Source organism: Eulemur rufifrons, chromosome 29 (genome assembly GCF_041146395.1).
Source record: "Eulemur rufifrons isolate Redbay chromosome 29, OSU_ERuf_1, whole genome shotgun sequence".
In the NCBI taxonomy this organism is placed as follows: Eukaryota; Metazoa; Chordata; class Mammalia; order Primates; family Lemuridae; genus Eulemur; species Eulemur rufifrons.
In genome coordinates, this window is record NC_091011.1 from 71,017,403 (window position 1) to 71,041,140 (window position 23,738).

The 23,738-nt window shown below is 42.3% G+C and overlaps 1 protein-coding gene across 11 annotated transcripts in view; it reads left to right on the forward strand.

The window, feature by feature from the left end:
* ST7 (suppression of tumorigenicity 7) overlaps positions 1 to 23,492 on the forward strand; it is a 235,273-nt gene extending 211,781 nt beyond the window's left edge. For 8 of the 11 annotated variants that reach the window (XR_011231791.1, XM_069462489.1, XM_069462492.1 and 5 more), the window contains 4 exons: positions 3,693 to 3,843; positions 12,840 to 12,932; positions 15,442 to 15,581; positions 23,070 to 23,492. Coding sequence is in view for 10 of the 11 variants with exons in the window: in XM_069462489.1 (XP_069318590.1) it covers positions 3,693 to 3,843; positions 12,840 to 12,932; positions 15,442 to 15,581; positions 23,070 to 23,165 (480 nt within the window). In the remaining variant the exon portion in view is untranslated. Of the gene's footprint in view, positions 1 to 3,692; positions 3,844 to 12,839; positions 12,933 to 15,441; positions 15,582 to 16,381; positions 17,407 to 23,069 lie in introns of those variants that run through there. The other 3 variants (XM_069462488.1, XM_069462491.1, XM_069462490.1) reach the window with 2 other exon arrangements.
* The last annotated feature ends 246 nt before the right edge of the window (positions 23,493 to 23,738 follow it).

The following is a 23,738-nucleotide window of genomic DNA, read 5'->3' on the forward strand; positions in this document are numbered from 1 at the left end:
GATAGGGATCTGCCCTCTTTCATTTATTTTTCTCATGACAAGCAAGATGTGAAATGTTGTTCCATGCCTTTCTAATTTAAATGTTGCACATGTTGAGAACTGATCTTGCCAGCCATTTTAAGCCTGGCCAAAAACATAACACATTGTTGTTATTAGCCTTCATCATTTGGTTAGGGCTAACATTTTGTTTGGAACTATAAAGGAGTATAAAGCTACTTTATAGGCATAACCTATTTCTGCCATAAAATAGATAAGATGAAGGCAGAGTTAAGTTTCCTTGGTGAGTTGCTTCGGTGAAGCTGATTAGGCCATGGGTATTCATTTTGAGAGACTTCTTGGGAAGTAAGATTTCAATTTAATTCAATTTTTTTAATATTACCTTAACGTACAAGGCTCTATGAGGGATGCACGAGGGGAAATTAAGATGGAGATGACAAGATTCATGCTCTTGAGGGTCTTACGATTTGGCTGAGAAGAAAAACACGTGGATAACTAATGCGAGGGTGTATGTGAAAAGTACACATACACAGAGATTAGAGAGAACGTAGAGGAGAAATGGAGCATTACCTCATGGCCTACGTTTGGGACTGGTGACAATGTCCTTAAACCCATGTGCATCCCATTCAGCCCACAGACTGAGTAAGCCATCTGTCTCACACACCTGTACTGCTGTTTTTCAAATCTATGTGGATGCCCTGGTGGCCAATATGTGAATTTTTTTTTTTTTTTTTTTTTTTAGACAGGATCTCACTCTGTTGCCCAGGCTGAAGCGCTCACTGCAACCTCAAACTCCTAGGATCGAGAGATCCTCCTGCCTCAGCCTTCCAAGTACCTGGGACTACTGGCATGAACCACCATGCCCAGCTAATTTTTCTATTTTTTGAAGAGATGGGATCTCGCTGTGTTGCTCAGGCTACTCTTGAACTCCTGGCCTCAGCCTCCCAAAGAGCTAGGATTACAGACATGAGCCACAGCACCTGGCCAAATTTTTTCATGTTAAAAATTAGCCAGTTATTTGAAGATTAGAAACCATTGTTTATGGCGATCAGTGACTACACTGACTGTCCAAAAGAACTTTCTGTAATAATGGAAATGTCCGCTGTATTATCCAGTACAGTAAATATTAGCCACATGCAGCTCCTGAGGGCTTGAAAATGGCTAATGAGACTGAGGAACTGTGTTTTAATTTTGTTTGGTTTTAATTAATTTAAGTTTAAATAGCCATGTGTGGTAGGAGCTACTGTATTGAACATGGACAGCACAGATCTATAGTACCCCCTTGGCAGTAATTTTCTGAATGCCACCACCCATTGCCAAGTTTCCTCTCCCCTACCTCCTCTACTTTTGTTCTACTCACAAATGTGAGTAACTACCAGGCCCACTTCTTCTCAGTTGCCCCTATTCCTAAAGGTTCTTTAAGCCAAGAGAAGAGTTCTTTCATAGATGCTTAATGAAATGATTTTGCAAGCCTTTCCTAATCATAGAAATAAAAGGAATGGTAGTTTATACTTTTCTTTTGGTCACCATCTGATTCTCAGGGACCTTAAAGAGATTTCTGTGTACCTGGAACACATGAGTCAGTTATTTTCATATTTAGTTTGTTTCAAAGTTTATACAGCATGATCCTTCAAAAAGTTGGCTATTTGACAGGCAGGGTGGCTAAGAATAATTATTAGAAACTCAGATCAAAATCTTATTCTAGGGCTCTCATTAGGCAAGAAATTTCCCGTCTTTATTTTCTTGATGATTATTAAGGGTAATCAAATGATCCTCCTTCTCTAAATTACTCTGAAACAAGACAGTTCACAGCACTTTACAAGTTATGCATCTTTCTCATGATTCATAGCCTCAAGGTCTTTTAAGACCATCACTGGCAGTAGCAGTGTACATTATAATGGCTTCTATTAAGGTAACAAAATCATGAGAGGATAACCAGGTATCTCTGAACGTAACATCCACCTTTTATATTTATATCATGGTTGATATTCATTATGAACATAATGCTAGTTGGATTGCCAGGTAATTCTCTTTGTTACTTTTCCCAGAAGATTTTTGTCCTACACTGTTTTAATACAAGGTGTAGGAGGAAAGCAGTAGTTTGTAGTACCCAAAAACACAAGTGACCAAAAAGTTCTTTTGGAACTCATACTTGAGGAGTTCCCAGCAAAATGATAAACACCTTTCATCGACTAGCCTGGAAAGAGGTTCTTCTATTGAGGTCTTTCAATCGAGGAGGGCTTTCTATCCTACCTACCCCCCAAATGTGACGACCGTATCACTGTTGTGTTATTCTCTGGGTGTCGCTCTCTCAATTCCCTAGTCTTTCTGCTTTGAGGCCAGAGGCTTGGACGTTTCTTCAAATATCAGACCCAAAGTGAGTACAGTTTCAGTTGCTGAGCCAAGATGCCCAAATGTGTCCTCCCAGCTCCTACTGGGCTGTATGCAGTGTGCCAGCAGGGGAGGGGGCGAAAAGGCAACTGGGTGATGGCCAAGGGGTATAAATCCTCAGCTAGATGATAATGAAACATTGATGGTTGTGTCATGTTCTCCATTGTGTATATCAGGATTCTTTCACCCTTCACCCTCTTTCATAATTTTCCGCAGACAGAAAAATCCACAGGCAATTATTTCTGACATTAAAATTTTGGAACATCTCTTCTAATAGCACTTTGCTGTGTTCATCCCATCTTAATTAAACACATCCCTCCCTAGTCTGCTAATCTCCATCTTAAAAGAGATGTTTGGACTGTTGTTATGGTCTTCTTTGGTGATAGTGGTAAATGGTGGTAGTGTGTGTGTGTGTGTGTGTGTGTGTGTGTGTATGTGTGTTGGGGATAGATCAGGGAGGGGAGATAATGAGGAGTGGAGCACAGGGATAATGCAAGCCAGTAAAGAGACATTAACATTTGCAAATATAAAATACCCTTCTAAATTTGCCTCCCTTTCTATTCTGTAGAAAGAATAAAAATGGAAATATAGTATTTTCTCAGCCCCCAGGAAGAATATCCATTCTTGCCTTGTACTCCCACCTCCTTTGTATTAATAGAAGATAGGAATGAAGAGACATAAGCTGAGTACCACCTCCCCCAAGTCCTTGGAAAAGGATCTAAAAGAACACCACAGTTTGGGTCTGTACTGCCCCCCACCTCCCTCCCTAGAGTCTCCCTATGCTCCGGCTGCCACCCTTCCTCCCGCTAGCATCTGAGCAGCTGTGGGTGGCTCCTTTCACAGGATAAGCTCCTTCTCCTTGATAGATCTGTATAGAAGGAAATAACGGGCAGTGCTACTCAATCTCAAGTCTGCTGGTGCAGTGGGTTTAGCCACGTAACTTCTTAACCTTCATGTGTCCGTTTTATATATTTTCATTCTGGTTCCAAAATTATACCAAATTATTGTGTCTTCTACATTTTCCTTTATGCTGTTTCAGTCTAAAGATATTTCTTTGATTAGGGTATCTTAGCCTGAAAGCCTCTGATCTTCATTGAAGGAAATGAGTACAAGGCTAACCATCTGTCAGCAAACTTTGGATTGCTGAATGTTTTAGTAATTGCCTTCAAATGTAGTAATGAGGTTGCAGGTTTGATGAAATGCTTATAAATGATGGCTTTAGGGAAATCAACCTCTCTATTTTCAATATTGAATTCCAAATTACTATGTATTAACACATCTGTCTCCTGCCTTTTTTATTTCAGTACCTACTAGAAATGAAAAGCTTAATCCTACCCCCAGAACACATCCTGAAGAGAGGAGACAGTGAAGCAATAGCATATGCCTTCTTTCATCTTGCACACTGGAAGAGGGTGGAAGGGGCTTTGAATCTTTTGCATTGTACATGGGAAGGCAGTAAGTAATTTTCTTCCTTTGAAACATTTTTAAGAGCATGAAAAGGTACTAAAACTCTTTTTGCCCTGAACATTCATGATGAATAATGAAGATTTACATATATATAGCTCTTGTTTTCTGTGATGGCCCTGAACTAAGACATAAGACAGTTAATGACTTAGGCTTTCTCATTTCCTCGTTTCCTGGTGGGTATTACTGTGCCATCTCCACAGCTCAGCAAGGCTAGAGTATGCAGCAGATGGGGTGAGTCTGGACTGTTCTGGAAGAGGAGCACTCCACCACCCTGAAAACCCTCTTTGAGACTTGGACGGCCCCTCCACGTGATGGTAATCTTTGGCATGGGGTTAGGCCTCATGCTGGACTCAAATTACCATGTGTTTATGGCCTTTATGGGAGGGCTGGCTAACAGCCACAGTTACCGTCCACTGGAGCTAAGTTAGCCACACACAAAGTCATGGCAGTTATGTTTCACAACAAGAACAGTGGCCATTGGACCCTGGGTAGGAGGTGTAGCATTTGTGTGTTAATGGATAAAGGCCTGGTAGATAGATGGAGGAGTAAATATTAATAAATCTGAGTATGTGCTCTCTATAGATATTATCATTCTGTGTAAGGAGAAGAGGCTCTAATGGCGAATGAGACATGTTCCCTGCCTTGGAGAAGCATGTCATCTAGTAGCATGTGGCAGCTGCCTAGTGATTTTTCAGAAGGGAGAGGTCATGGGGTGGAGGGGTCATGGGTACCTTATGAGTCAGATGAAAGCTGAACCAAGCCTTGAGGAACCAGGACAGTATCACAAGCAACGACACTGTGTGAGGACATGGTAAGAGGTGGGGCTGTCTGGGGGAATGTACACTTAGGAAAAAAAGCCCAAGACTACAGATTATTGGACAACCTGTGTATTGACACTCTGCTAGTTTTAATTGAAGCAAAACAAGTACAACATGTAGCATGTTTTTTTTTTCCCTCTCATGAGAAAACAAAGCAATAAATATTAAAGTTTTCTGATAATTTTTTCCTAGTTCACCCCAACTCTGATCAGCCTCACAAACAAGTGTCTTCAATCCTTTCACTCTGTTTATCTTTGCTGCTTCCATTTTCATTTCGATAATCTTCTGCTCCTCCCTTTTCCTGCCCTTCCCTAACCCAGCAGGAATCCAAGTTGGTGCAGGAAGGGAGGTGGGGGGAGCAAAGTGGGATGGGGTGAAAATAAGCTGACAGAGATGGGGCCTAAAGTTGATTGAAAAGTTTCTGTTTAGTTTTGAAAATTTCTTCAGAAAATTAATAGTGGCTCTACTTACATAATTTACTGTTTATAACTTGAAGCATGTTGATTTGATTGATGCTTCCACCCCTACGTGGTCAGTATAATGACATACTCCTGGTGGCCAGCCAGCCACTCATGGGGAACCTGCGGCCTCAAGGCCACATGTGGCCCTCCAGATCCCCTAGTGCAGCCCCTCAACTGAATCCAAACTTCACAGAACAATTTGTTCTGTAAAACTTGGAGTCAGTCAAAAGGCCACACTCAAGGATCTGGAAGGCCACACGTGGCCCCAAGGCCACAGGTTCCCCACCCCACTGGGCGCCACTCTCCCCACTCGCTGTGTGTGGGCCTGTGCACAGTCCCTCTGGCTTGGGCTTCCTGTAGCTCGTAAGGTTTCTATCTGAAAGGGACAAAAGAAGGTTTTGCTTAAGCATGAGAAAGAGGCAGAGAAGCCCAGCAGGATTCAACATGAAAGGCCTCACCTAGTATTAGTTGTGGCGAAATTAAATGGGCAAATCGGCTTACCAAATAAGAACATATTTGTAAACTGGCATCTTGGAATCAATAATAGAAGAAGCTTATCAATGAGATCCAATTAATAAGAAAGTTACCAATCCTATGGGAAGGACCAAAAATACGGGCAGGGCAAGGGGTGATCAAGACATGGTGTTAGGAATGGCACCACCATAAAAAAACTAAAGTCCTGTGAGGAGCAACTGGAAATTCTGTTTGGAAATTAGTTATCCATGTAACCAGATAACAATGGGGAGGTGCTCTGCTCAACTGGAAGGATAATGAGATAGAGAAAAATGTGAAGTGACATAGGGAGATGAAAGTCAAGCAGGGAAGCAGCATGAGGGGAGTTAATTTCCTCAAATCAGATCGGCAGAATGCTTTATTAGGGTAGAAAGAGAGGGCAGATTTTTAGACATAACACAGCATAGCAAGGCAATCAGGTACCTTTAGGAAAGGGAAATTCTGCATTTGATCCTTACAGATAAATAGGAACCACTGTGGGGAAGTGTTTGTGAAAATCAGGTAATCGTGATCCCAGCCAAAATCAGTTACACTACCATTCCCTTTTCAAAAAGAGACCCATGACATTCAATTTTAGAAAAGAGAACTTCAAAAGTACTTACTAATGCTTGGGAAGGCCAAAAACCTTGAAGAATGTTTGCATAACTGAGTAATTTACCGAGGGTTTTCAGTTACATCATTTCACTTACACCTCCTGATAATGTTCCGAGTTAGGCAGGACAGAGAGGGCCACCTCAATTTTCCAAGAGAGGAAACAGATTCATTGAGATCAGTGACTTGTTGAAGGTCCTGCAGCCACTGTTGATAGAGACAGGATGTAAACCCAAGTTCACTTTTCCTTCACTGCACTGAATAGATTAAGGATAGGAGGATCAGTCATCTCCAAAACATTTGCTTGGAAGCCCACGACTTAAAGTTATATCACTTCTTACAGGCTAGGGTATACTTATTACACCTGGTCTCTTCCTAGTGATTAGAAAGTTCATTATCCTATGTAAAATTATATTTTGTTGTTTAACATTGACTTCAACATTTTAAATATAGAACAAGACCAATTTTATAAAATAATATGTACTTATAAAAAAAGGAAGGAGACTGGAAATAAATACACTTGTTTTAAGTGATTACTGCTGAGTTGTGGATTTTAAGTGATTCCTTTTTTTTAATTCATATTTATATTTTTCAAATTTTCTGCCACAAGCATATATATTTTCTACAAGCATAAATATGTATGTGTATGTGTATATATATATATACACACACACACATATATGTATATACACATACATAGAAAAAAATAATCTTTCATTACAACTGCTTTTGGTCCTTTTTGAAAACAAAGCTATAAATCTGTCATGCAATTTAGAAGAAAGAATTACCACTCCAGCCCCTGACAATTGTATGCACTCTTTTGACACCCGCTCTAGATCTGTGTCCAGTCTAAGTTAAATTAAATGGAGTTTCAGAGCTCTAGATTTTAAATCCGAGGACTTGGATTAGAATTCTGACTCAGCTACTTATAGTAGCGTTCACTTAACTTACCTAGTTTTGGGCAACTGAGGAGCACAGATGATACTGCATGCCATACCCCGCCCACCCCAGGTGGGTGTTTCCAGGGCAGCTGCCACAGCTCCCCTGAGGCCGGCTGGCCCTGCCTGCCTGAGCCTGAGCAGAGGAGGCTGCACTTCCCCCCACCTACCACTTGGTGGTGCCTCTTGACATCTCCAGCCTCATAGTTTAGGTTTTCTTTGAATCATATTTTTCTTCATTCTGAAATTTAAGGCCATTCCCCAACTCCCTTCCAACTTCCCGTTTTCATTAGAAAGAGCATTCAGGGAGAAAGTTAATAGTGCCTAATTTCACCAGGTTCCATGTTAAAAATGATTATTAGTTCATATATCTTTTGAAGATTAAAAAAAATTCTTAGTTCTGTCAAAAGTATTGATTGAGGGTAGGAGTGGAGGTGTATTTTGTTTTGCTTTTAAATGAATTTGTTATGTTGAAGCGTTAGTCATCTTTAATTAATAGAATTAAGTGAGTTTTCTACCAATCAAGCTGGAAAAAAACTCCCATTTTTGATAAAACCCCAAAGTCCAGCTGATGCATGGAAGATTTTGTTTGGGTTTGAAACATATGGTGGCTTAAGAAAAAAACCCTGAATCCTCAACCACAAATACATCAGCATTTCAAAGGTTTCCAAAATGTTTGATTCATCACTGTCCCAGCCCCTGAAATTACACATTATGTTCCTCAATGTCAAGACAATTAAGAAAGGGCAAAAGTTTTAATTTATAAGATTTTGTAATATGTTTCTTAGTTCATTACACCACCTTATCTGAATTATACTTATTTTAAACACTTTAGGTTCTGGTTATTCTCACATACATGCATACTGTAAATATGAGTTGAATATAAAAAACATATAGGAATAAAGCTCTCATTTGAACTGGATCTTATTCATAATGGTATTGCACCTTATGGGGCCCTATTTTAAATGGCACATCTTCTGTTTTTACCTGTATTAAATACTGATGTGGCCTTATCTCCCACAGACCTTGATCTTTTCAAGGCTCTGTTTTGGCTTATTTATTTTATAAAGCAGGGTTGCCTGCGGACTGCAACTGTGAACTTTAATTTTCTAGTTCTATGTATCAGAAGACTAGTCTGCCATCGGGTGAATTACTTAGCCTTTCTTTGTTTCCATTTTTTCTACTTGACCAAGTAAGACTCTTTATTTTCTTTTTGTAGAAAGAATACACTAAATAATGTATAAGATTTGAAGGTGGTGTTTTTAGGGGGACTAAGGCAGAGTATTTCCTTTGAGAGGGGAAAATGGCCCATTGTTGAAGCATAGGATGAAATTATGATTCTAATTTATTCTCTTTGAACCTAATGGCAAATGCTTCTCACTGTAAGATGTGGTTCTTAGGGCACTTCCTCTAACCAAACCTTTCCTCCACAAGGCTGGCATCTTTTGGACTAACTAAAGAGAAACCACCTCCCAATAGATCCAAGGCTTAATTTTATAATTTGGGAGAAAGCAACGATCAGCTAAAGTCCCTGGTTGGAGCACCATAACTAACTTTCCCTAATAGCCAGTTCCCAGACATTCGACGATGCTTCCCCACCTAGTAGAGCCAACTTGCTCCTTTCATTTGTTCAGTCTTAATGACTGGCTCTAATTGGGATCTTCCTACTATCGTGAAAGTAGAAACAGAGTGTTAAGAGTGTTGAGGATCATTAGTAAGTTAGTGAGTCTGCTGTAAAACCCCTAGAATTTCTCTTCAAAATTAGAGTGGTACGTCATTTAATCCAACCAAGGGAAAGTGATCTTCCCAGGGCCACACAACTAGATAGTGAAAGAATGTGGATCACGACCCAGCCTTTTGACTTTTGACTTTTCTCTATTGCTGCACCCAAATGCCTCACTAAAGACAAGTGGCCTTCATGGCTTTTACCTACATTGTAGTCAAAAGTGAGAACATAAAATTTGCAATTTGATGATAATTTTCTGTTCTATCATTTGCATTTCTAATGGTTAACAGACAAGCAGCATTTTTACTTATAAGCTACAATATGGCCTAACAGAGAAAGTAGGAACTCTCTCTGTTCATTGAGAAACCTTCACTGAGCAGCCAGGCATGGTGTGCAAACACCTTGAACTCTGCTTTCATGCTTAGTCCTTTTACCAGCTTCGTGAGGTCTGTGGTATTCACAGATTAATGACCCACCGAAAGTCATGTACTCGTTAGCCTAGCCAGATCCTACCCATCCTTTAGCTGTCACCTCTGCTGCTCCCCTGCTGGATACACACAGCACCACAACTCTCTCCTTCGAGGCGCTCATCACAAAGGGGATTTTACACTTACTTTTATGATTATTGGATCATGTTCTTACACTTGGCAGTGAGCTCCATGAGTGCAGGACAGTGTGTGCTTGTATCCTTATTATGTAAGAGGGCATTCACATTTTGGTGAGTGACTGATTGTATGAGGTAGAGCTGGAATTCAAACTCAGTTCTCTTTATTACAAATAATCTGTATAAAGTTCTCTGAGATACTCTTTAAAAAGGCATCATGGACAGATAAAATATCAAAAATTACCTTCCATCCCTGTCTATATGATGACTAGGGTGAGAGGTCATGGGGATTCACTGGGAGAATTAACTTGTTGGTGTAATCCATACTTCTGTCCATCCTTTGGTTCTGCTGAGTCTTTCACTGGTATGGCTGGAGGGCCATGGATGGCTCATCACTGTTGGCTTGGGGTCTGGAAAGCATGGCTGGTCAGGGGTAGAAGAAGGAAGCAATGTCATGCCTCAGACTAATTGTGGAGCCATAATGTGGTCATGAACTAGTTCCCAGTTTCATTGTGACACTTTAACAAAGGCACAACCAAAATCAATGTAGGGGAAGGCGTGGCACACAAAGGAAAAAGGCAGGGATGTCATTTGTATATCTTGTGTTAACTCTGAATCTCCTAGCCTTTTTGTTTTGTTTTACCAAATACATGTATGTTTTTAATTCCTCTGAAATGTGTTTTTTTCTTAGGCAAAGATTTTTAGGAGGTCTGTAGTCATTCATAAAATAGGATCTGTTCAAATGACCTTTTACCATTTTTATTTGCACCGCCAGATCAGTGGTTTCTTAATACTTGGACTTGCAAATTTTCTGGACATTTGGTTAAAGCCACATGTCTTAGTAGTGAAAGGGACCGGGAGGTGGGAGGTGAAGCTGGCAGAGCTTATGCAGTGCCTCTTCCTGACTCTCTGCAGACCTCCCCTGCTTATCTCACACTTTGCTGGACCCTGCACAGAAGGGTGGGTGAAGGATAGAATTGCAAGCAGAAATTGTATTTGCTTTTGTTTAGTGAAGCCAAAAGCCTTAATATTATTTTATGAACTCAATGTAAATGACAACTGACATGAGAAAGAGAGATTTTAAGAGCACCATAAGCATCTTTACAATCATGGGTGGAGGGCAATCCAGGAAATGTGTATACACTCTTTTTTCAGTTATATATGATCAGTGTTTCCACCCTCAAAAAAAAAAAAAAAAAAAAGACCAGAACCAATTAGAAGAAGAAAAAGACTAACTTGATGCACAAAATTCTGTATTCATGCCAAATACTGGAGTAAAAAACATTTAGTATTTGACTGACAAGACCCCAACCAACCATTAGATTTCTATGGTGAACACCCTCAAGATCTTGCACTCCTATATTTCATTTAAAAAATTGCTCCCTGAAGTGTAAAATGACTTTGATTTTGAATAAAATTTGACATTCAAAGTTATAGCCACTTTAAAAACTGAGCATTCATTTTTATCGTATGAACCTGAACAGATTCTTAATTACAACAGTCTTTTGCACATGGAGAATCTGGATTTCAAAAAAAAAAAAAAAAAACAACAACTTCCCATGTAGGTTTTTCCACATTTTTCAGATGCTTTCATAGCAGCCATCATTTATGGGAATAGTATTAAAGTCCTGCCATGTTGTAGTTTAAATTTAAATTCAGTGCTTCCCAGAAGAGATTTTAGTGTATCCTATAAAGGCACTAAAATGTTTGTTTTTGTTTTTGTTTTCATGAAGGTTTTTTTTTGTTCTTTTGAAAGTCTAGTTCTAATGAGAGAGAGAGAGAGAGAGATGTTGGTTCCTTCCAGTGATCTCTGTATGTTAACAACCAGCGCAAGGAACACTTCTCCTGCTTGTTCTAACGGGCAAAAGTCATCTTTGTTTGCATGAAAGAAAAGGTCTGATTGAACTAGGGTGAGCCTTTCATTTTAGGAAGAGTTAAAAGTCTGGGGGTGTTTTTAATGTTTTAATCTCTGTTTAAGAGGTTTCTGTTATGAGAGGAAAATTGATAACATTTTTACCTCAGCACACTGCCAGCAAACTGGCTTTGCTCTAATCCCACATTTATAGTGATTTATATTCTCCGTGGCAATGTGCTGTAACCTCAGAGTGATACCACTGTGGTGTAGATGGACTGCATTCCAAATGCTGGGATCACATACATAATGTTTTTACTTTTAAATAATATTCAGACACCAGAATAAATACCATATGTGCACTGATGCTGGTTACAATGGAACCTTGTCATTTCTTGTGAGGGAGAACATTCTTTGTTTCTGATTCGTATTTGAAACAAGTATGCAAAAGATAAATATGTACATTGACAGCATTTTGAGAAGGCTTTTGTAATTACACAGCTGAGGATATAACTACGATTCCGTAAGATATAGCATTTAAAACTAAAAATATTGCTGTGTGTTGCCACCATTCCTCGTTGACATACATGAAGGTAAGGATTGTTATCTGACGTTTCCAGTGTAGCTTTTAGATTTTATATCTACGTGTGCTGTAGTTAAAGGACATCTGTTGAAGAAAAATTACCTCTGTGCACACTGCTCATAGGAACAGTGAGACTAACATGCTGATGACATTGTACCAGGGAGAGTAACACATTCAATAATGGGAAAGGATGGATTGATTGGAAAGCCATAATTCAGTGTGCAGCCTAATGTCATCTGATGTCACAAAAGCAGAATTTAGGTGGCCTAATATCATCAAAATACAGATAATCAACCTCTCCAGATCCATTTTTCCTCACATGATATTGAAAATTTAAAAGTTTCATAAAGTTTAGAAATGCCTCCTAAGTCATACATTTTTAGATTTTCACTTTTATCCATCTTGGTTGGAATTCTAATCCACTTAAACATATTTTTTATATAGACATGGTAGAGTATCATTCATATTTATACGTCTATAATAAGCTCCAAGTCAATCCACATTTGTGTCTTGGGAAAGCATTTCAATCCAGGTTTGCATTGTTACCGTTGGTTTAGCTATAGTGAATTAGTGCCTATAACATTTTAATAATGTTTTGTAGATGAGCAAACCCTGGGCATTGGTATTGATGGCTTCCCTACCGCTCTGCACCTTGATCCCCACCTAGTTTTGTGAGGTTTGCCCAGAACATATAGTGTGAGATTAATGTGTGAGTAATATATCACAATTTATCTCTTACATTTTATCTGGCATGTGACTTTGTTGGGTAAGTCTTGCCTCCTTTGTAGAAGTGTTCTCTGTTATAAAACTGCTCAAAAGTCCCTTTTTGAAGTTGGGAAGTTATGAGACAAATATTGAACATATTGAACATATCTAACATATTGTCTCTCCTTTTCAGCTTTTCGGATGATTCCTTATCCCTTGGAAAAGGGGCACCTATTTTATCCTTACCCCATCTGTACAGAAACAGCAGACCGAGAGCTGCTTCCATGTAAGTCTCACCTTTCTTCAGCCAGGAAGGGTGGTGTGACGACAGGTGGGGATGGGACGAGATGGGAATGATCAATGTTTATACTGTTCCTGGTCTTTTATTACTTTTCTCCCAACCCTGTCCTTGTTTGATAGCACAAAGCCTGGAGCTTGAAGCGCAAGTGCTGCCTTGAGGGGGAGCTGCAGATGAGTCAGGGATGGAAGGGCAGCACCAGGATGCTGGCACCACCAGCAGAGGTGGAGTCGTGGGGCAGGGCCGTGAGCTCTCTGTGGTGATGCAGCGCCCTTGGCCACAGGGGTTTCCCATGAGTGTCCTGTGGCTCGCACCAGGGAGTTGGTGTAACATGTGCCACACACGCGTTCAGCCTCAGCACTGCGTAAAAGCACACAAAGGAAAACCCTGCCCTCGAGTACCTTACAAGCTAGCAGGCTAATGGCCCATACCACATGTGGAAAATATTATTTTGGTTTACTGTAATATAACATTGTTTTGACAATTCAGGCTAAATAGCTATTATCAAATCATACTGTGTACAAGGATCATGTCCAGGCTCTTCATGTGCCCCTGACTTAGGACATATTTTTCTCCCTCAGATAATAAGCTCCAAATTTTGGCAATACTCTCTTTGCTGTCCTTTCTCCTACCCCCCGTGCCCGCACTTTCTTTCACCAGGCCCGGTTATATCAATATCTCATAGCTGTCACGTATATACATAAACTTTGGAGCCCTGGACGCATAGTAAATTTTCAAATGCCAGCATTATTGAACCAGTCATAAATCTCCAACGTGGTGGGATCTGGGTGCAAAACTAAATTGCTGTCATCAGATTGAGGTAGCAGGAGGTACCTGACCTGTTTCCTTGCCAGCCAGACGCAATGTGAAATTTGTTACTTACGGAACTGGGAGATCTCAGTGATGTGTTCCTCATTGTCCAAGTTTTATTGTGAAAAAGGGTCTGGTGCCCCCCACAACATTAGATTTGATTTCAGAAATCCCTGCTGTGGGCCCTTAGCTTACCTTTTAACTCCTCCTTCAGGGAGATCCTTGTTAAAGTTTCAGTTTTCTGGTAAGAAAGGCAGTTTTCTGAAAAGTACAATGTTTTTAAATGTTTTAATTATGTCCAATTAAGTTTCCATGGGGATAGTTTAGTTACTAGAACAAGATTACAATCCTTAAAAGAAACTTTATAGGGATAATCTTTATAAGCCTGAAATAGAAAATTATGGCTCACATTTATTTAATTGAATGCAATGGTCCAAGTCTGATCTCCCTCCAAAGTCTGTTTTGGGTTGGGTGTTGAGGGCGAGGATATGACAAGGGTAGGTTGTTTTAAGTGCTACCCATATTTCGCACGTTCAAAGTATAACTATGGCCACATTGGGCCCCCGCGCAACACGGTTCCACCCTGTGTTCGAATCCGACTTACCTGGGTCCGGGTGGGCTCGCTTGCATGTGCTCTGTCCCTCCCTGATCCTGCCTACCCTCCGTTTTCAGCAGTGTGGATTGCTGTTTAGGGCTCTGAGTAACAAGAGCTGAACGGTATAGGAAGGGCCTTCAGCTCTTGTATTTCCTGAGGAAAACGGTGCGCTTGGCTCCTTTGGTTAAAGTGGAGATACTGCTCACCGGCACTGTCACAGCCTGTTAGGGCCCCAGCTGGTGGCTCTTTCTCCTCTGTGCAGGCCAGACCTACCTCCCCAGGCCACACCTGTCAGCCCAGACAGTCACAGGCAGCCGCAGAAAGAGCAGAAAGAAGGAGCCCATTCTCTCGGCCTTTGTACCACAGCAAACCCAGTATTTGAAGTATAATGGTTATGAAAAGCACTCCAAAGAGCACCAGCTTTTTTTTTTTTTTTTTTTTTTTGGTGATTGTTGGAAGTATATTTATCATCTAGTTGTCTCCTACAATTGCAGATAACCCCAGCCACCTTGCCCTTCACCCCTTGCAAGTTAAGTAGGCCAGCATGTGAGGTCCTTGCGGAATGTCTCTGTCAGGGCGGTGGCCTCCACTGACATGCTCAGAGTGTGCCAGGAAAAAATACAAGATAAACTAATACCGCCTCATTATAAATGACTTAAAAAATACAGGAGGCTGAAATGTAGGCAGGGGATTTTTTTCTTTTCGTATACTTGATTTTGGGTTTTCCAGGTTTTGTACAATGAACATGTGCTTTATAATTTGAATAAAGTTTTGTTTATCTGTGTTTGCTTTTGAGAAATGAAAACTATACACTGGGGATAGATGGCGCTACTATCCCTGCCCACTTATGTGTGACTTCCCCAGATTAGCCCATCATGCCTCCAGCTAGAGTGCTAAAGGCTGGACGTGGACTGGAGCAGCCAAAGGCCAGGTCAGCTGTTGGCTGTGGCGTGTCAAGTGCCCTTCCTTTTTCACTTCCAGCAGGCTTCAGACTCTTTCCAAAGCTCCGAAGAATCAGTCTCACTGTATATAAATTCCCTGTGAATGCATTTCACTCCAGCCCTAATATTTCTCTTTTGGTCTTCTCCACAGCTTTCCATGAAGTCTCAGTTTACCCAAAGAAGGAGCTTCCCTTCTTTATTCTCTTCACTGCTGGACTGTGCTCCTTCACAGCCATGCTGGCCCTCCTCACACACCAGTTCCCGGAGCTCATGGGGGTCTTCGCCAAGGCTGTGAGTGTTTGCCCAGGGGGAGGCCTCAGGGAGTGGGTAGGGACAGCGGGGGAAGTCATATGAGAGAAAAAGGGGACTGTCGCATAGAAATGGATACGAGCCTGTAGAGATCTTTGCTCACTGTTTAATTTTCATTACCATCAGTGGAACCAGAAGGTTAAGGGTCAAATGAGAGAGTGTAGGTTGTCAATGCATGTCTTACCTCATTTTACAAAACAGATCCTTAGCAGTCTCCAAAAAATGCATGAGTCCAAAAGGATGAAATAATGTAGGGTATCCTAGAAACTAAAAAATGTGTGGGAAATTATTCAGTTTTGTATAAATTGAATGACATTATTTCTAATCTTTTGATATGTAGGTCTTTCCTTCATGAAGGATAAGATTTACATTTTTAAAGATGATTTAAATATTTTTTTTTAATGGCTACAAACCCTTGGCTTGTTTAGAGAATGAACTGAGAGGATGTGAAAGGCTTGTAGTATATAAAGAAGTAAACTGACATGACATTTAGAAATATGGAAATCCATTAAGAATCTTTAAGGAAGTTGTGGAGAGGAGCTTTAATATAATAAGAAAAGGCATCTGTATTGACAGCCAAGAACCATTGTTTGAAACTAACCATTTGAACCTACGCATGCAGTGAGGATAAGTTTACTGATTTTGCCACAGATGAGTTTCAAACAGAAGGAATAAGGAAAAGAGTATGAGTTGTTTCCCTGGAACTCCATCCAGATTTCAAGGCAAGTGGAATTAGAAAGGATGATTTCTAACTTGGCTGGGTTGATTTAATCCCTTTCCAGATGATTGACATTTTCTGCTCGGCAGAGTTCAGGGACTGGAATTGCAAGAGTATTTTCATGCGTGTGGAAGATGAACTGGAAATCCCACCGGCACCTCAATCTCAACATTTCCCAAACTGAACTCATCACCCTTCTTCTCCTACCACCAAAACTGCTCCTCCTCCTGTATTCCTGCCATCCACCAGTGGCCCTGCCATCCACCCAGTTACTCAAGCCAGAAACCCGGCAGCCCTCCCAAACTCTTCCCTCTCTCACTCCCGCATCCCGTCTGTCTCGGCCTTCAGTCTGTTGGTTCTAACCTATTAAGCAGCTGGGCATTCAGTACGTGTAATTCACCTCTTCTCTCCCTCCTCCTCCCCCCACAGCATCTCTCTTAGTCTAGGTCCTTGTTCTTTCTTGCCTGGACTCCTGCAGTAGTCTAACCGGTCTCCTTGCTTTCCGTCTGATCCTTCACCAGTCTTTCTTGCCAAATTGCACATCTGAGCATGACACTTCCCTGCTTGAATTTCTTCAGTGGTTTCCCACCCACTTCAGGACCTGGTCCCAGTGGTTAGCGTGGTATCCAGTGCCCTTTATGGTCTGTCCCTTGCTTGCCTCTTCAGCCTCATCTCTCCCAACTCTTGCACAGACACTGCTCTTCAGCTGCAGTGACTCACAGATGCACAAGCTCTTGTACACCTTGTTGCCTTCGCACATGTTGTTTGCTCCGCGTGGACTGCCCTTCACCATCACCACCCCACTTGTCCACTCTACTAACACCTCTCCATTCTTCTATACTCAGCTTTCTTTAAATGTCGCCGAAGCTGAGTTAGGTGCCTCTCCTCTACGATCCCACAGTATTCCATGAATACCTATATTATCACATTTATTGTACTGTATTACAATTGTTGAAAACTTGTCAGTCCCTGTTTAGAATGTGAGCTCCTTGAGAGCAGGACTATGTCTTCCTCATCTCTGTATCCCCAAAGCTTTGCACAGTGCCTTGCACATAGTAGGTTTTCAATAAATGATTATTAAATAAATAAATGGTAGTGGTCTCTGCAGAAAGAATCAATGTAAAAATCAGATACAGCTTAGCATTTCTTCTCTTCTTTTATACTTATAACCATAGCCTCTTGGAGTTTAAAGGGACCTTAAGCAAATTGCCTTTAACAGTGACCCTGAATGGAGACAGACTCACCTTGAACACTTCCCGCCGTGGGAGCTTACCTGTTTAACATCAAAGCCCATTTCATTATTGGATCACTCAGAACTCTTCCTTGATACTACTAAAATCTGCATCCCTTTAATTCCCACTTATTATTCCTATTCTACACTCTGAGAGTGCATCGAACAGGGCTGTTTCCTCTTGCAAATTTTTAGGACAGCTCATTTATTCATGGCCACCTCTAACTGACTACTTTCTCTTTCCTCCAGGCACAATATCTTAAATTTCCCGAAGTCGTCTGTACATGACATGATTTCTAAACCTACTATCACCCAAGTTGCCACCATGGATGTTCCTTAGCTTATGGACCTACACTATTCATTATTTTCTTCTGCTCTCTAGCCAACCTCTGAGTAAAAGTAGTTGCCAAAACTGAGCAGATTAGAGTATAACTTGGTAAAATTTAAAACAAGGATATATTTATAACATTAGACAATTACTGTTCCCCCCTTTTTTTCTCCCTTAAATAGTTTTTAGAGCATATTGTAAAAGTCTGTCATTGGTTCAGTCTTCTTCATTAAACTTACTAATAGCACTTAGTGGGAGTTTAGGATCAGTACAGAGATTCTCAGCCTCTAGTATATGTGTTCACCTGGCCACACCACCAGAAATTCAGAATCCTGCGTATTAACACCCAGGAATCTGTATTCTTAACAAAGAACCCAGCTGATTCTGATGGGGATTAAGGACCATATTTCCTTCCAAGGACACTGGTCTCAAGAAAGCCAGACCCTTGAGAAGCCATTTGCAGCTGCGTGGTGTGCTGCCAGAGCTGTGGTTTCAGCCTCGCTGCACCTTGGAATCATCAAGGGAGCTTAAAAATTCCTGATGCCTGACCCTTCCCCAGGGATGGTCTGGGATCTGCATGGACATCCAAGTTGTCAAATGCTCCCCCTGGTGACTCGGGTTTGCAACCAGGGCTGAGAACCACTGTGCTGAATGAAAGGACTCAGTGCCCGAGACTGCGTTGCCCAGCAAGGGGATTGGGAGGTGCAGGGGACAGTAAGTAGAACGTGACTTTCTCTAGGAAAGGCTGTATGGCTGTCCCGTCACTTCCCCAATACCCTTCAGGGTAGTGGAGAGGGATGTTCATTATGGATGGTAGACAAGGGGCCACTCTTTTCATTTAATGTTGACTGAATAAAATGTAAATGTGCTTTTAGGGTCCCCATATTTTATACTCTACCAAAGTGTGGTAGTTTGGTCAGCTACCCATGATTTTCAAATGTAGTTTAGATGCATTTGCTTTGAAACCTGTGTGTGGAGAATGACATTCATCTTGCTGTTCATTAAGGTCTAGTGGTTTCCACAAGACTTCGTGGGGAAGGAAGACGGATGGCCTGAATGAGACAGGCCCGTCTCCCCTCCCCCGCCAGAGTCTTCTCCACATCTTCCCCTGGTCACCTCATCAGGCCCCCCCCCAGCACCCCACAGGTTATCTCGCAACTGCCCTAGAGGCTGCCTGCTGCCATTTGCAGCTTGTGAAAGTGGTTTTCTCAGCCCTGTCCTGAGATAATGTCCCTGGGATAATGACTTTTAGTAGATGCAGAGAGATTGCACTGTCACCCCCAGGCTTGGGAACCCTCCAGTGTGTTTACAGTAGATTTGCAGCCAGTAAGGAAGCCAGGGGGAAGTGAGAACCACTGGAAAACAGTAAAAGGAGAGGCTTCCACTGGCTTTTCCCCTCTAATCTAATCTACCTCAGTGATTTAGGACTAACTCTTCCTAGAATGTTTGGTTACCAAGATAAGGTTGCGCATATAAATAAGTTATCATTGCAAAGCCCTGCTCATAGAATGTGGGAAGGTCAGCATTCTGACCCTTGGCTTTCAAGGGCCCTGTCTCTCCCCCTCTGGTCTCTCTCCTTCTCGGAGACGAGCCCCTGACTCCTGACTCTCATCTTCGCTTATAGGCCCTGACCTCTTTGAAGTCTGCTATTGATTACAGCGCAATGTCAATCCTCTGTTGCAGTAGGGCACCTGGAACCCATTCAGATAAGCAGAGGCGTTGAGGATGTTAACGGAGCATGTTGGGAGCCTGACCTGCTCCTAACTGATGGTGTTTCAGGAAAAGGAGAAGCAGGCAATTGAAGTGTCACTCTCTCTTTTTTTATTAGTTCAGTTGCTTTTTCTCACCACAAGACACTGATTGAATCATGGGGCATTTTGGTTAAAGATTTGACCATACGTCTCTGCCCCCTGGACAGAAGTTTTGGACATTGAGAGAGACGGGCTGTTGCAGGGTTGCCTGGTGTTGCTCGTTCAGACTGAACTATTCAGGCAATAAATTTCCCCCAAGACAAGAAGTGAAACTGCTGCTTCTCTTTGTGCGTTGGTTGGATCTCTGACCAAAAAGTATTAACTAATTTCCAAACATGAAGAAACACAACTGAGCACCCCAACCAAGGCATTCTTCTCTAAACTTTGTTATAATCCCTCTTGATGAAAGCCGCTGGCCTTTCTTTATCTGGTGACTAAGTGAAAGGGCTCAGCGGCCTCAGTGGCCTTAGATGCCTCGCTGTACCGTCTGCCTCTTCCTTGTGGGTGCAGGATCGGGGAGGAGGAGGAAGGGAGGCGGCTGGGGTGGAAGGTGTCTTAGCGATGAAGGGAGCACATCTCAACTGAAGTTCTGTGAGAGAGAACCTTAGGCTCTTGGAAAAAGTTCAATGGAGTCTTTCTCAGTTCTCCCATGGATGGAACATTCTAGATATGAGGGAGGGAAGTAAATCATTACATACATTGGAGGCATTGGAGCTTAATTCTCTCGTAGAACCTCCTTGAGAAGGGCAGGCATAATCCAGGAAAGAAGGGACTGCTGTGTCTTGCTGTGCGGTATGGCAGGAAGGGGCATCTATGGACATGAGACGGGGTGAAGCTCTCCTCTGGATTTTCAGAGGTCTCGCTTTTGTGCTTTTTATCCAAGTCAGGTCAAAACAAAGCAAACAGACAAACAAAAACAGCCTTTATTTTTAGAAAACCTTGTAACATCATCTTCATTCATTCCGCAACTGAAGTGGAGGCTGCCTGATGGCCCCACATTTTAGTCATGGAATGGCTCAGAGGGTGACCCTGAGTGATGGCTTTCATCTAACCACACTGGCTCCTGCTAACATTCGGCAGTCCCCTCACCACTTAGTCACAACTTCAGCAGTTATAAATCTGTTCTTGGCCAAGTCTTTAGGATATGATAATTTCACCACGAACATCACTTTGTTTATTGAGCCCCATCTTCAGAACCTCTGGTTCATCCAGACCCTTGAGCACATAGCTCCTTCTCACAGAGCTGAGTATTGTAGCAGATGCTGTGGTCCATGGAGCCTTGGTGGTCTCTGATTACATATATGTATGTGTTTGTGTGTATATGTATACATGTATAATTATGTATATATATTTAATTTTATAATGTTATCATGTTGGATTAATGCAATCAGTAGACTTGCTCCATATTATCCTCTCATAACCAGGATTTTACAAATGCTTTCAGAGGCAGGTTGGGCAGTTACTACTCATTCCTGGGCCCGTGTCTCCCATGGTGCCTTCCAACTGCCTTCATGGGTACAGCTCTAAACTGAAAAGGGGAGGCCGTCCCTCCTGTAGGGTAAATATCCCAAGTAGTTCTGTGCATTCAGCAAAGAATAATCTCAGAAGGTAACCAGACACTGCTGTGTATCTAACGCCCACTGGAGGAAAGAACCATCTCACTTTGCTCCAGCACTCATGTGGCTGCAAGTCCAGCCTGGCACTCAAGGCCCTGCTACCCTCTGGCCACTTGGAACTCTCCCTCTAGCTAAGCTGAACTATTTACCGTCTTCTGGTCACACCTGTTTACCTTCTCATTTCTGTTCCAGCTGTTTATTGAGCCTGGAGGGCCCACCCTGCTCATATTTCTCTTCTTACCAACCTTACCCCATCTCTGGCTTTGGACATTCTGACCATCCATCCATTTCACTTGCCTCATTTTAAAAAGTTTTCCCTGATCCTTTCCACAGAGTGGATTCTCTCCCTTTTCTCAGCCCTCCTGGTGCTTTGTGTGGGCCTCCATCCTGAGTGCTGTGGTGGCTCCTCTGGTTGTGACTGTGCTCTGTCCAGGTCTGAGTGGCTCCTTCCCCACTGAGCTTGGAGCTTCCTGACAGTGGAAGTTTTTACCTAGATTCCTTTATATCTCACCCAGCACTAAGTGCCTTACTGAGTAATATATTCAATTGATGTAAAAGATGGATTGGAGGATTCTAAATCTTATGTTATCTTGAGTTTCCATTATAAGAATCTCACACTTGATGATCCAACTATAATGTGTTACAGTCCTTCCCAGTATATGTTCTACTGGTCCTTTTAAAACAAAGAAAGAAAGAAAAGAAAAGATTCTGACGTCAGTGAATTTGGGGAACTTGCCCACCATACCTCTTCTTGAAGACCCATAGAGGAGCCTGTTTTAACTTAATTAAACGTACTGTCTCCTAAACTTGTTCCCTCCCTCCCGCATATGTACTCGCACCCTCACTTCCCACTTCAACGGTGGTGTAGACAGTGCTGTGCGATGCACAAGGGATTGGGACAAAGGACTCCATAGTACAAGAACCAGGGGTTGTACCCAAGCGATATGATACCTTGGTTCTGAACAGAGACAGAGGACGAGGAAATCATCCAACACCCCTGTCTTCCCTGACTGGGTTAGGGCACCTCTTCCGCCCGATGCTGGATGGTTTGTGGAATGAAGCTGATTCTTCCCAGGAACATAATCAGAATGGACTTGGGATTATGTTAAATGAATCTCAGGCAAAGCACTGCTTTCTTAAAAGGCACAGCTAATGAGCATTACTCTGTATGTGAAAAGCAGAAAGAAACTTGGCGACCAGATGAAAGGGTTCCCAGAGCCCCACTCAGAGCAGCCCCTCTGCAACAGGGACATGTTCCCGGGAGTAGCCAGTTCGCTGCCCTCGCCCGGGCTCCCAAGATGCTCGCTGCTAAGCAGGTCGTTCAGAAATAAGCAGGGGCTGCACAGGTGTTTGGGCAACAAAGGGATCCCAAAGCAATTCACACACAATGAACTTGACTTTTTAAAATTGCCTTTTCCATTTAAAGTGAGTTCTACACTCAGCAAGACGGGCAGCTGGTCTAAGTTGTCACCATTTTTCAACTCTTCTGCCCACTTGCCCCGTGACTGTCATTCCTGTTTGATGACGCTAGTCATCTGCATGGGCAGGCAGCATGTCCCAAAGACTGGTAGGAAGACCTCGGGACTGTGGGCCAGCTGTCAGGGCAGCGAGGGGCTGTCAGCAGACACTCGGGCCCCTTATCTGGAGCCAGGGGCCGGAGTGCAGTCTGACCATCAGCCGATGTTTCCTGTAAACATAAAGACGAAATGGAAGCCTTTGGAGACTTTCATAACGCAGACTTAAGATGCAAGCCTGGGTCAGAGAGTCTGTTTTGCGGTCTTGAACGCTCTCTCCTGACTTCTGTTGTCTTTCTGGTTTCTTTGCAGTTCCTCAGCACGTTGTTTGCCCCCTTAAACTTTGTCATGGAGAAGGTGGAGAGTGTCCTCCCATCCAGTCTGTGGCACCAGCTGACACGGATCTGAGGGAAGCCCCATTCCCCACTCACCTCGCCCCACCGGCTGCCACCGTCTCCTCTGTGCCAACTCCTCGTGGACCGCAAGAAAGCATGACTTTGAAAAAGGGAAGCCATTCCGAGATTTTAAAATGTTCATGGACTGTCTGTTCCATATTAAAAGCTGTTTTTGTTGTACAAAATTCATTGATGTTCAGTTCTATTTTATTTTGCCTTCAAAAAAGAAGAAAAAAATCAAAAATAAACTTTTGTGTATTGCAGCAATCAGTTGTGTCTTCCTATGTCTTCCAACCCTAAAAGTGTGAATGTCCCAAATAAACCTGTGGGTTTACATGGAATTTCACAGGGACCCAGGTCTGCTGAACACCACGCCATGGCTCTCTGTGCTGATGGACGCACACAGAGCAGGCCCTGGGACCCCTTGTCGTTGGAGACTTGGAAAATGAAATCTCTTTGGTTCAAAAGTACCATCGTTTTCAACCCCAAACTGAATGTCCTTCTAGGCCAAATGCACACACACTAAAAAGCTTCCAAAATGAGTGACCAGAAGCATGAATGAAACAAAACATACGTTCCATAGCAG